The sequence below is a fragment of the Emydura macquarii genome, unplaced genomic scaffold (genome assembly GCF_026122565.2).
Source record: "Emydura macquarii macquarii isolate MOO-44397 ecotype Brisbane River unplaced genomic scaffold, CSIRO-AGI_Emac_v2 contig_2897, whole genome shotgun sequence".
Lineage (NCBI taxonomy): Eukaryota > Metazoa > Chordata > Testudines > Chelidae > Emydura > Emydura macquarii.
In genome coordinates, this window is record NW_027133034.1 from 49,514,427 (window position 1) to 49,528,185 (window position 13,759).

General features: G+C 40.7%; 1 protein-coding gene across 1 annotated transcript; it reads left to right on the top strand.

Moving 5' to 3' along the window:
- The first annotated feature begins 214 nt into the window (after window positions 1–214).
- On the top strand, window positions 215–12,511 carry F2R (coagulation factor II thrombin receptor). The gene is made up of 2 exons (XM_067568886.1): window positions 215–888; window positions 8,936–12,511. Exons 1-2 carry the CDS (start codon window positions 807–809, stop codon window positions 10,135–10,137), a joined length of 1,284 nt encoding a protein of 427 aa, XP_067424987.1. The 5' UTR covers window positions 215–806; the 3' UTR covers window positions 10,138–12,511.
- The last annotated feature ends 1,248 nt before the right edge of the window (window positions 12,512–13,759 follow it).

Below are 13,759 nucleotides of genomic sequence, written 5' to 3' on the forward strand. Positions count from 1 at the left end.
AACTAGAGAGCTGCTTTGGGAACTGTTTAGTTTTTGGTCTATCAATTAGGGTGACTAGGTAGCAAGTGGGATAAATGGGGACAGATGGTGCGGGGTAATAGGTGCCTATATAAGAAAATACCCCAAATATTAAGACTGTCTCTATAAAATCAGTACCGCTGGTCACCTTACTGTCAAGGAGCCTCAGACCAGTCAGGTTTGGCTTATGCTGGGTGCCTCGGTGGCCAGAAGGGCTCAGCTCTGGCCTGGTCACTGCATGGCCCTGTGGGGCCAGAGGTTCCCTCCCTTCCCTGAAGGGAGTTTCCATACCCAGGTTCTGCTGTTTCCCTTCCCTCACTGAGCGCCCCTGTGGAGCAAGGGGGCGGGCACAGCCGGCCTCCGTCCCCTCTCGGGCATGTGGGTTGGCAGGGGCAGCGGCTTCGAGGAAGCCAGAGCGGGCCAGCCGTGGAGCCTCAGCCAGGCAGCGCACGCCCGGCCCATGTCCCGCCAGGGGGACGGAACGGACGTGCCAGCAGCGCCTCCTGCCAAAGGCGGCGGCGGCGGCAGCCGCAAGGAGCCGCCCCCGCCTCTCCCAGAGCCCACAGCGGAGAGGGCGCTGCGCGGTGAGGTGAGACCGGCGGCCGCCCCTGCTGTTCTTCCTTCCTTCCCCCGCCTCCGGGGCCGCTTATAACCCCGCCGCCGCCCGTGCTGCCCTTGCTGCTACGGCGCTTCTGGGAGCGGCGGGCGGACTCTGCGGAGCGGAGCGGCAGCTTGCGGAGCCCCCGGCCCGGCGCCGGCGGAACGAGCGAGGGAGGGTGGCGACGGCCATGGGGCGGCAGCTGGTGCCGCTGCTTCTCGGCGGGCTCTCCCTGCTCGGCCCCCTGCTCGCCTTCTCCGCGCCGGCCAACGGTGAGTCCCGCTCAGCGCATCCCTGGAGCCGGGGCGGTTCGGGACCCCGAGGCAGAGGGGGCCGGGGCGGGCCGTCCGCGGGGGGTGGGGCGCTGGCGCCTGATTACTGAGGTGGGGGAGCTGCAGGGGTGGCCGGGGCGGGGGCTGCCTGTAGTACCGCTACCCCGGTCACTGGCAAGCGGGCGCGGGGTTCGCTGGTGCTGCAGAGATGGTGCCTGGGCAGGATTTCCCTGAGAGCACCGTCAGCCGCGGGAGCTGTGCCCGCCTGGCCAGGCCAGCCCAGCCCACACCGCTACTCAGAACCATGGATGGCTTCCCGTTCCCCTTCCCCCCCTAACATCGCTCCCACTGGCTACAGGACCAGCTGATTTGGTAATGAACGAAACTGCCTGTCCCCACGGATAACAACAGGGGAGTTGCTTGTTTGAGAGACAATGAGGTTAGGCTGTGCTTGTCTGTGTTACCCCTGTGTTAGAGAGACATGGTGGGGGAGATAATAGCTTTTATGGGACCCACTGCTGTTGGTCAGAGAGACAGGCTTTCGAGCTACACAGAGCCCTTCTTCAGATCCTGGAAAGGTACCAGTGGAGGTTGGTCCGGTAGCCCGCTTTGTGTGTCTGATGTCCTGGGGCTGCAAAAACGCTCCAGACAATACCTCCTTAACATTCTGTGGCAGTGGTCTAGGGAGTCAGGAGATCTGGATATTGTTCCTGACTTGCATCACCTAAACAATGAGAGTTCTGTGACACCTTAAAGACTAACAAATTTATTCGGGCATAAGCTTTTGTGAGCAGAAACCCACTTTGTCAGATGCAACTGATGCTTCGTCCTTGCAGTTGCATCTGACAAAGTGGGTTTCTGCCCACAAAAGCTTATGCCTGAATAAATTTGTTAGTCTTTAAGGTGCCACAGATTTCTCATTGTTTTGCTGAAAACAGACTAACATGGCTACTTCTCTGGAATGTATCACCTAAGTCTCTTAATTTCCCTGAACTTCAGTTTCTCTACACTAAGGAATAGGAGGATAGGATTAAAATTCCAAATGATCTGGAGAATGGGTCTGAAGTAAATAGGATGAAATTCAATAAGATCACATGAAAAGTACTCCACTTAGAAAGGAACAATCAATTGCACACACAGAAAATGGGAAATGACTGCCTCGAAAGGAGTGCCCTGGAAAGGGATCTTAGGGATACAGTGAATCACAAGCTACATATGAGTGAATAGTGTAATACTGTTACATCCCAAAATGAAGTTCACTTTTGTTGCATCAGCAGGAGTGTTATAATCATGACACAAGAACTAATTCTTCCACTCTAGTCCACGCTGATAAGGCCTCAACTGGAATATGGTGTCCATTTCTGAACATCACATTTCAGGAAAGATGTGGACAAATTGGAAAAAGTCCCCAGTAGAACGTATGACCTATGAGACAAAAAAACTGGGTTTGTTTAGTCAGGAGAAGAGAAGACTGGAAAGGGACATAACAGTTTTCGAGTACATAAAAGATTGTTACAAAGAAGAGGGTGAACATTTTTTCTCCTTTACCTCTGAGGATAGGACAAGAAGCAATGTGCTTAAATTGCAGCAAGGGAGGTTTGGGTTGGACGTTAGGAAAAATTTCCTAACTATCATGATAGTTAAGCACTGGAACAAATTGCCTGTGGAAGAAGTGGAATCTTCATCATTGGAGGATTTTAAGAACAGGTTAGACACACACCTGTCAGGAATGGTCTAGTTATTATTTAGTCCTGCCTTGAGTGCAGGGGACGGGTCTAGATGACCTATTGAGATCCTTCCAGTCCTAAACTTCTATGGTTTTGTAAGATGTGGATAATGTTGCTTAACTGCCTTATTAAAGGGTTTTCAGATCTAGAGATGGGAAGGCATTTTCTATAAAATGGGGGTGGTTTTAATTTAAAGACATTTAATTTTTGCCATTTGTGTTGTTTACTTTTGATTCTCTTCAGCTTGGCCGATAAAGACAGACTAATCAGTTCCATTTTCTGGTTCTTCTGCCACAGCACAGCACTACCCCATCTTAGTTGCAAACACTATAACAGAACATTTTAAATCCAAACAAAAAACTGTTTTAATTGACAGAAAATAAATAATATATTGACATAACATTGCTAGTGGCAAAAATTTTTCCATTGATACTGTGCCTGTATGTGGGTGACACTGTTGCAAATTATGTCAGGTGCAAATACAGCAATAGGAGTATTTACCCAATTCTCCTTATTAATGAAAATTTGATATATGGAGGTGTGTGTGTATATTTTGTGTGTTTGAAAAGCTTTTATTTTAGATTTAGATCTTCATTTTACCTTGAGGTTTAAACATTTAGTTCACATTTAGTTTTTAAAATTTAGGTTAAATTTACTGTTTTAGAATTTGATTAGAGTTGAGTTTATTTTGAGATAACCCTTTGGCTTATTCAGTTTTTAGGATGATATGCTGTAGCAGTTTTCTGTATATTTTTATCATCACTGTATAATGGGTGATAGGAATGAATGCTATTTTTATTGGTGTTAAACTTAACATATATCACACATGCTTCAACAGTTTAACAGAAAATCATTTTAAAACAATATATTTTAAATTACATGGGTCTAAATCATTGTCAGATTCTGACAATGTCAGAGCTGGGCTGTGAACAAAATGAATTAGATTTTGGTTTCTGATTCAACTAGTGCTTCCTGAGTGTGTGATAAATGGAAGCTGTGCATTAAGGTATTTACTGTGTGACAATTTTTTAAATTATATTTTCCATGGAAATTGTTTGCTGTATTTTTATGATTAGCTTTTTAGTGTAGGATCTTTAAGATTGCCACTGAATAGTGGAAACCTAAAAGAAATTTAGTTAAAATCTATGTCAAATAATACCAGTATAAGATTATATTGTTGCATACCGCTTTTCACTTTACAGAAACAATAAATGTGTGTCCCTGGAACTCTTTCCAAAAAAAGGTGTAAATTATGTTCTTGCAATTGCATCCGTTTGACTGTTAAAGGACGTTCAGGGAGTAGAATAATGTATAATTCTTATTTGTTTCTTATAAAGAAAACTGAAATGCTAGGTTTACAGAATAAAAAAGTTAGTTATTAAGTTACATGGAAAAACTAATGAATTCTGTTCAATGGGACAAAAGGGCTAAGGTTACCATTTCTCGGAAGGGAGGCTGTTTACAGTTACAAAAACAATACTCTTTCTTCTGTCACACAAAACTGTATTTCACCCTAACCTCTGAACTTCTTTATTGTGTACTACTAAATGGCCAAAGAATTAATTATATACATATTGAATATCTTAATCAATTCAATAATACCTTGGGGGCTCATAAATGGGTATAGAGCCTTTCACCAAGAAACAACTGGTATGAATGTGGCTATCGGCAAGAGTGATCAAAAGTCACTCTTCGGGAGCTGATGGCTGTTCAATTACCTGTGTAAAATGAGGTAGTTAGTGGCCCAGTGTTCAGGTTTCCACATCACAAAAACATTGTTACAGCTAGAGCAGACTCTGAATTCCTTAGGGTTTAAATAGCTTACAAATCTGTTCTGAGGGTGACAAGGTGGGTGAGGTAATATCTTTTACTGGACCAACTTCTGTTGGTGAAAGACATGCTGTTGAGTTCCATAGAGCTTTTCTTCAGATTCTGGCAGTCAGGCCAAGAAATTAAACTATGGGAGACTGAATTAACCTTCCATCCTTAGAGGAGGGTCTGTTCAGAGCGGGTTATAAGTATACTGGTGGGACAAAGTTAGGAAGTTTGTGCTGCTTGTGATGCACTCCGGTCTGTGGATGAATTGGATCTATTTCCAATGCTGCAAATACAGTGCTTTTCATTTAAAAAAAAAAAAAAAAAAAGTTGACTTGAAAAATAAAATGTATACATATGCCTGAATGTAGTCAGTCCTGGATGTGAAGATTCAGTGATCCAGAGAATTGCTGAAAAGATTTCAATAACTTATCTTTGATATTGCTCAAAAAGTAGCTCTCAGATGTTTTCAACTGAAAACTTCGTTTCAAATGATGATTTTAAGCAAGGATCTGTAATAAGAAGCAAGTTTAAAAATTAGTGAGTTTTTATTATTTTATCAGATAAATAAGAGAGAAATTAAATTGTTGTACACTTAAGTTTCTGAATCAGATATATTCATTTGCTTCTTTCTAAAAGCTTTGTCTGAGTCTTGAAAATTCAACTTGCCTAAGGCAAGTAGGTTTTTACTGTTTTGATTGATGAGTAAAATATTAGTTTTTTCATAATTAACTACTACAGTAGGGTGAGGATGTAGATCTTGTGTTTGGGGTAGTATATTTTTAAGATCAGCTCAAAAGCTTTAGTATTAGGGGTAAAAAGAAATCTTTCTTTCCTTCTGAGTGTCAACAAATGATTGTGATTTCGAGTCTTCCCACTTGTCTCTCCTTTTTATGCTCTTTACTTTTTCTTGTCTTGTTCTTCTGCTCATGTGGCCTTAGTCAAATAACTCTTCAGACACCAAGATGGATTTAAAGGGAAAATCACAAAGATCAAACAGTCACAGTCAGTTTCTGTTTTACAGACAGCTCCATGTGTAAGGTGTTGTAAGGATGTTGTAAGCTGTTGATGTTTTGGGGTTTTTGTTTTGTTGTTTTGGGGGTTTTTTTCCTCCCCCAAAATGGGACAGAATACTGATAAACTAATCGGGAGGGCCAGCAATGTTTGCCAGACCCATCATATGGCACTTTATGGAAAACAGTGCAATGTGTTTATTAAAAAAAAAAATAAAAAAATGTAAAGGATTTTGAGAACACTTATTTGAGCTCTGATACATCTCTTCAGCAGATCCCAATTTGAGAACCAGTGCCAAGACTACAGGCAACTTTTGGCAACTGGAAATATCATACAATACTACTTAGCTTTATTTACTTACAAAAGTCCTTATTAGAAGCAGAGGAAAGACTGTATAAACTAATGTTTCAGCTGCATAGCAGCTAGAGCAAGATGAAATGTTTCATCCTGCTCTTTCTCAGCTGCCAGTAAACTTTTCTAATTCCATCACCCAAGCACTTTATTATAGACTGGCAGCCCTGTCATATTAGCAAAGATAATACTGCAGACCTTCATAACAATCAAAGGATTGTGACCTCTTTCAGAGAATCGGACAAAAGCCTAGAGAAAGCAGGGATGATTATTTTAGTAATATAATGCCATGACTGTCAATATTCAAAGGTTTGTAAGTGTTGTTAAGGATAGTGAAATAAAATATGATCAAATACATTTTAGAGACAAATCCTATAACTTTCCAGTTTTCAAACTCATTGATTGTCCTGATAGGATAGGAAACTGTAGCATAGCTATGTCTATTTATCAGTAGTTTTCAAATGGCTTCAGTACAACTACTGTATTCATGGTAGTTTTGCTGTGATATCTCAATGTGTCTGATATCCCACCGTGTATGCAGAGTTCTTTGTTTTCTAGTGATCCTGTGAAGGCCTCATGCCTCAGGTCAGGGTTCATCAGAATCATTATTTTTTTTTATTCTGACACCATGTAAGAGCTTTTATCCCCCGTATTACTTTTGCTGACACAAGCCTCAGAAATCTTCTGAATGACCTCACTTTTCTGCTTGAGCCCTACTGCTTTTAAAATAAATGCAGACATGAAACTTTTTCTGCCCTGAACTTCCAATCTTCCTTTTTATCTTGTATAGCACCGGGTACATTGTCAGGGCTTAACAAATGTAACCTTTCCACTAGGTGGCGTCAGCAGCAACAAAGGCAAAGTTCAATATTTAGGGTTCTTCTTAGCATTACAAAACAGAACCAGCTGGAGCACCCACCCAGAAATGTGGGAAAACTAGACACATCCCTGGGTGCCTCTAAGAGGCAATACTTCCCCACTCACAAGCGCTGCGTCTGTGTATAACAAAAGAAAACATTTATTAAAATGGAGAGGGAATTCAGCACTAACTGGGGAAAACCCCGCAACAATAATTCAGAAGTATGCAAACCATAAGCAAACAGCCGCCCACAGTACCTTGAATGGTAGTCCTTTGCCTCAGTTTCTCACCTTGGGGGTGTGAAAGTCTGACGGACGAATGTTCCTTTAACAAACCACTCCCCTTTCCCTCTGCTGTACCCGACACTTAGTTGATTGTCCAAAGTCCCAGAATTCAGAGGTGTGTTCACATTTGTCACCCTGAAAGGGGGAGTGTCAAGCAATGTCTGCTGCTGCTGCTGTTCCTCCTTCTGCTTTCCGCTTGCTGCTGCCTTTGATGCTGCTGTCACTGCTGCATACTGCTGTTGCTGCAGCCACCTCTAGCTGTGATGCTTTGTTCTGGGGTTCCATCACCAGTTCTTAGTGATTTCACTGGATAGTGGGGAATCTCACTGCTGCTTCATCCTCTGCACTGTCTTCACCAGGTCTAAAGTTCAGCCCCCTTGACCTACTTAGCAGTGATTTCAATTTTAGCAATCACTTAGCAGGGACAAGCACTCTAAATTAAGTCTGATCAGCTCTGCCTTTAACATGATGGAGGAGGGTCATTTGGTATCTAGGATGCTTTAAACAGAGTCCGCACCACTAGGTCGGAATACCTGTCCCCATCTCTCTGACTTGCACTTGGATTTGGCATCATTATTCCCAATTTTTAATGAGTGAGGTTAAATTTAGAGTGACCCCCACCCCACAGTAAAGCATCATTATGTGCAGTTCTGCTGCCTTTTAGTTATACAGTAAAGATACATTTCATTACCTGTGTGTCCAAGAATAAAGTGTCTTCCATATCACTGATTTCAGTGCAGAGATTCCCTAACTGGTTGATTTCTTTTCCATGCAAACTTAATCCTTGTCCGGTCTACTGTGACTAGTACCCAGGGAGTCAGTTGTGACAGAGGTTAAGTACTGGACTGAAATCACCTGTACATTTCACATGGGCCTCAGAACAGCTGTCAGGCTTTGCCCCACATAAGTGACAAGGGGAGGGAAACCCTATATGGGGATGAATGGGATTCTTCCAGAGAAAGCAAAAGTATCCTGATAATTTGAATTGTATACCTGTTTTGGTGGCAGACCCCAACTTAAACTTAATATTTCAGTGGTAAGTACTCTCTTCTAGCTATGTGCATGTCATTACTATTGCTCCTAAGGGGAGTTTTATGCATGAGTGTCACGGAGACACTAGACCCTGCAGACACAACTGTAGGAAGAGTCTGGCAAAGCTAGTCAAAGCAGGGTTGCCAACCTTGCATTTTAGGTTTTACTGACATGAAGATCTGAAGTTGGTTTTTGACTGACACAATGAACTGACTTCACTAAAAATACCATAAAAAATACAATAATGTCACAAGAGTGCGTACTCACTCGCGATATTCAATACACAGGAATTTGGAATTACACAACTATTTAGCTGCAGTTAATTGATCAATCGGGTTCTTTGGGTGTGTACAATAATAGAAAACAGGAAATTGATTGTCGTATTCAGAATCAGTTCTTGTATCATAAAACTACACTGATCGTGACTTTCAGTGTCAAAATACAACGTTTTATTTCTACCCAATTTCACAGACATTTTTATTTATTTACAGATTTACGGACAGTGTTAAAATTGTACACTTTTTGTGGACTGTCCATAAATTTATGGATGGTTGGCAACCCTGGTCAAAAGGTAACAGATTTATCAGTTGTGTTACCATGGCATCTAGAAGCCCCAACCATGATCAGGGTCTCGTTGAGCATGGCATTATATACACACACACGACCTGCACACTTCAGTCCCTTGCCCTAAAAAGCTTACAAATAAACAGAGAACAGATAAAGAGAGGGGAGAGAGGAAGAATCCAAATCTTACAGATGGGTAACTGGAGCAAAGAGAGATTAAATGACTTGTCAAATGTCGTGTAGGCAATCTCAAGCAACACCAGGAATTGAAAATGGATCTCCTGAGTCCCAGTGAAATGATGTAACCACAACACCAGTCTTTCTCTTGGTAAATAGTTTTCTAGCTCGCAAATGTTATGCAAATATCTTGCCTACTAATCTTCATGCTCTTTATTTCTCAGACACCACTTCTAGGAATGGCACCCTGCGTATAAGAACCTTTGGATTTTATCACAAAGATGACACATATGAACATATATTGCCTCAAGACATCGACAGTGATACTGAAAGTGATTCAGAAACTGGATCAGGATTCACCAATCGAACCAGAGCCATTGTACCCACACAAACAAGATTCATTTCACAAGATGCTGAAAGATACCTGACTAGTCAATGGTTGACTCGTTTTGTTCCTTCAGTTTACACTTCAGTGGTTATGCTGAGTCTCCCTCTGAACATTACAGCAATACTTGTGTTCCTGATAAAAATGAAAATTAAAAAGCCAGCTATAGTATACATGCTGAATCTAGCCTTTGCAGATGTACTGTTTGTAAGCGTGCTTCCTTTTAAGATCGCATACCATTTTTCTGGAAACAACTGGGTGTTTGGACCTGAAATGTGTCGGCTCGTCACTGCTGCCTTCTACTGTAACATGTACTGTTCGATATTGCTGATGACTGTTATAAGTATTGATCGTTTCTTAGCTGTGGTGTATCCTATGCAGTCTCTTTCATGGCGTACATTAATGCGTGCCTGGCTGATCTGCTTTATCATTTGGCTTATAGCCATAGTTGGTGTTATACCCATTCTCATCACAGAGCAAACTATGAAAATACCTGAGTTAAACATTACAACCTGCCATGATGTGCTAAAAGAATCTGAACTTAAGGGATATTACCGTAATTTCTTCTCCATTTTCTCTTCCATTTTCTTTTTTGTGCCATTAATAATCTCTACTGTCTGTTATGTGTGTATCATTCAATGTCTTAGGTCTTCTAATATTGTTGCAAAGCAAAGTAAGAAGACACGTGCTTTACTCTTGTCTGCAGCTGTTTTCTTTATTTTTGTTATTTGTTTTGGACCAACAAATGTCCTTTTATTAATTCATTACGTATCATTTCCTTACAACAACCAGTCAGAATATATCTATTTTGCCTATCTCCTCTGTGTTTGTATCAGCAGTGTAAGCTGCTGCATTGATCCTTTGATTTATTACTATGCTTCCTCTGAGTGTCAGAGACAGGTTGGCAATCTCTTGTGCTGTAAAGAGAGTTCTGAACCTAGCAGTAGTAGCAACAATAGTCAGTTAATGGCTAGGACGAGTAGAAGGGATACCTGCTCCAGTAATCTGAGTAACAGTGTCTACAAGAAGTTGCTAACATAATGTTTTTGGATAAATGTATATCATAGACATGTTGAAGATTTTATACAACTCCAGTAAAAATACTATATTGTATCCAAGAAGTGCACAATTTGGGGCAAATTTTAATTGAGAAATATAGTACGGTAGATTCATTACAGTGATACATAATTCTAAACACAACACAGGAATCTGTGTTGTATACGTATATAAGTGAAGAGGGAGGAAGCAATATAAAGAACTTTCATAAAGCTGTTGGATATTATTTTCAGATAAATCCAGGCAAACCCTTTTAAGAGTCGCAGTTCAATCTGTTGTAAAATTCTGTGAAATATTTCTGGTTTAGGATTTTAAACCCTATACAATCGTTAAGTGAAATGTTTGAAATCATCTCTCCATTATATCATGAGTGAAATGAAAATGGTTTCCCAGCCAACCTATTTTTGCAATGTCATTATTTGTAGGTTTATCTATATAATTGTTTTTGAGCATCATTCTGTATTTTTGGGACATCAAACTGCGGATTCCAGATTTCCTCAAGTTTTACATATCTTTTTGTTTAACAAACAAAGCCAGTTTTGACAACTGAGCTTGTCAGATAAAAGAATTCACAGCAGCTGTACAGGGGTTCTCAATCTCTTTTTGCTGGGACCCCCTTTGAAAATATTTCAGGCTGTGACAGCTCCCCCTGCAAAAGTGATGACCCACCCCCAATGCCATTCCACCCTTACTGGCATGCACAGGAGCTGACGGCTTGCGACATTCCCCCCCAGAATAACCTCATGACCCTAAGGGGTCACAACCCCCAGTTGTTTGAGAACCCTGAGCTAGGACTACTTTTTGTATCAAAGTTCTCACATAATATCATAGAACTTGGCATTGAAAAGAACTCTTGGGTCCATGGTTTAGACCATGTTACCTTTAGAGCAAAATTTCCCCAAAAGTAAATGTTGATATGCATCCACAAAAATTGACACTGAAAAATCAGTATTTGCACATGCTCAGGCTCTGTCTGTGTACATTACCATGCATTTGTACTCTTTTATACCGCTTGGCACCTGCTGTTTTGCAATTTACCAATGCATTTTTCCTGCATGCAAGTAGGCCTCATCATCTAGAAGTTTGTTCTCTATCCCACATAAGAGCAAGTCTGAGCAGTTTTGAAATAGTTCATTTTAAGTTTGTTATAAATGTTTTGGTGTTTAGCTCCAGAGCCAGCCTCATTCTGTATGTATAGCATCACTTTACGCTGAAGTGTTACTATGTGCTTTTAGCACAAAAGTGACAGGACTTCTGGCCTGCAAATGAACTATATAGAAAATAGGACTTAATTTGGTTTCTGTTTTCCAATAGTTACAATGAGGTCCATGTAAATTTTGAAATAGCACTAGCTTGCCATATGCAGAGTGAATAGAAGTTTTCTGTCCATTACAAGAGATAATAAATTTAATCTTTCAAGCAGGTTCTGTGAAAATGGCAAACTCCTGCCCAAACATATTCTATTTTACCTTTTTTTTAAAACTTTTAGTGATGGAGTTAAACTTGTTTGCTGCAAATATTGAGTGCTAGTCTCCCTCCTGACTGAGTCTTAAAAAAATTTACACACACTAAGTATGTGAGGACCTGGGAGGAATTATGATAATCTATCTGTTCAGTTACCATATCATATGTTAAAAATGTAGGGTATGCTCAGATTCATTTTCATTTGGATTGAGTAGTAAACACATTCTTTTGCCACATTACACAAATTTAAAGCTCATGGCCTGTGGTGTAATGTTTCATTTACTAAATGTGGGGGATCGGAGGTGGGGGAAGAGCGGTGAAATGCAACCACCATCATGCAACCACAGGAAGCAGCTTGTTGAAACTGACACACTCAAAACACGTACATGCTCTTCCTGTGGTTGTATGCTTGAGGATGGGATTGCGTCTTCATTTTACCATGCGTTAATTGGACATTTGTTTGTGTCCTAATATTTTGTTTGACATTGGTTTATTTTTAGAAGTTCAAAAGAGTCTAGTTAATCAGCTTTGGTAGGCAAAGAAGTACACGCTGTAAAGGAAGGAAATGTATTTTGGAAATGGCTTGTCATAATGGGAATTCTGTTTTCCTTTCAGTCTCTTTGGGTAAAGTGCACATGAAAATAGACATCTTCTTAACACCAATTCAATTGTATTTTATGAAGCTGCATGCTTTTCTAACTTAGTAGTTTTAAAGACTTAAGTAAAATCTGTAAATATTTAGCATTTTTGTTTGTTATCTTGTAATAATTCCCTGGATTAATCAAATAGTCTCATCCATGCTTCATGGAAATTGTAATATAATACAGGACGCAACTGCTTATTTAATTTTTTTTAATACTTTGGAACTTCAGTTAAAATAAACATGTAAACTTCCTGTGATGTGTGTATTTGACTCCACAGTCCAACTAAGATTTCTATACATGAGTCCAACCATGCATTCCTTGAGCACCCAAAATTCCTCTGACATCTATGCGGATATTGGGTGTGCAAGGAATGTGGGATTAGACCCTTTATGGGTTTCCCAAATATAAACATTGCAGACCAATCCTTTGGAGTTTCCACAGCCCAGATATGTTTTGCATGATGGATTTACATCATCTATGAAACTCTATACTTATAGAATGACACTGCACCTGCAATCACATTTTTTTATTAGTGTTTGTAGAATGTAATGGATTCCAGTCCCAAATCAATTCCTGGATGTTTGAACCAACACTAACATGCTCTTGGATTTCTTTTAATAAAACTGAAGTGCCCATCCCACACACGACATGCTTTTACATAGTTAAGTTTCACAATAAAAACATCGTAGAAGAGAATAAATACACACCAGCAGATAAAAGAGCTGCGCAGCAGGCATAATAATTAACCCTTCAAGTACTTCTTGCCCACTTACGGGGCTGGGAGTCAAGGCACTTGCAGTCTGCACAATAGTAAATCCAGGCTACAGCAAACCAAGTGTGGAACTGAATTCCAGTTTATTCATGGAGAATGGATGAGATATTATACTTGTAGTAACTTCCACTAATCTTGGATAGGTGTCCAAATCAGCAACTTCTCACAGCTCCCCATGGCAAAGGGGTGAGAGAGAGAGAGGAAAAAACAGCTGTCTGCTCCCCATAACCCATGAAAGGGAGCAGTAGCTAAGATCCCACAACAGTCTGGATCCTGCTTCTCTCCTTTATTGACATCCCCAAGGGATTTGCCTTCTCCCCATAACAAAGAAAAGAAACAAAAAGGAACTTTTTGTAGTAGGGAGCTGTGGTGCTGGGCTCTCTACCAAAAAAAACCCCACAACGTTGGTGTTTGGCTTCGAAGATCCTGGTTGGTGTAAAATTTTCAAAAGCGCTTAAGTCCCATTTTCAGAACAGACTTTAGAACCTATGTCTCATGCCAAGTCAATGAGACTGGGCTCCTAAGTGTCTGTCACTTTTGAAAATGGGATTTAGGGGTAAAATTTGAATAGTGCCTGCAACTTTTCTTTACTGTATCTCACTGAAATACAGCAGCTTCACAACAAGGCCTTTAATGACAACCTCCTCTAAAACCAAATGGCAGTTAGTTTATTCAGCTATCACACAGCACAGAACGGAATACAAAGCATAGCAAATTATAATGCACT

Bases quoted from the DNA above. Each gene is read 5' to 3' on its own strand.
- F2R (XM_067568886.1), top strand. From the start codon at position 807: ATGGGGCGGCAGCTGGTGCCGCTGCTTCTCGGCGGGCTCTCCCTGCTC. The intron at 889-8,935 runs GTGAGTCCCGCT...TTTATTTCTCAG, and splicing joins CTTCTCCGCGCCGGCCAACG to ACACCACTTCTAGGAATGGC.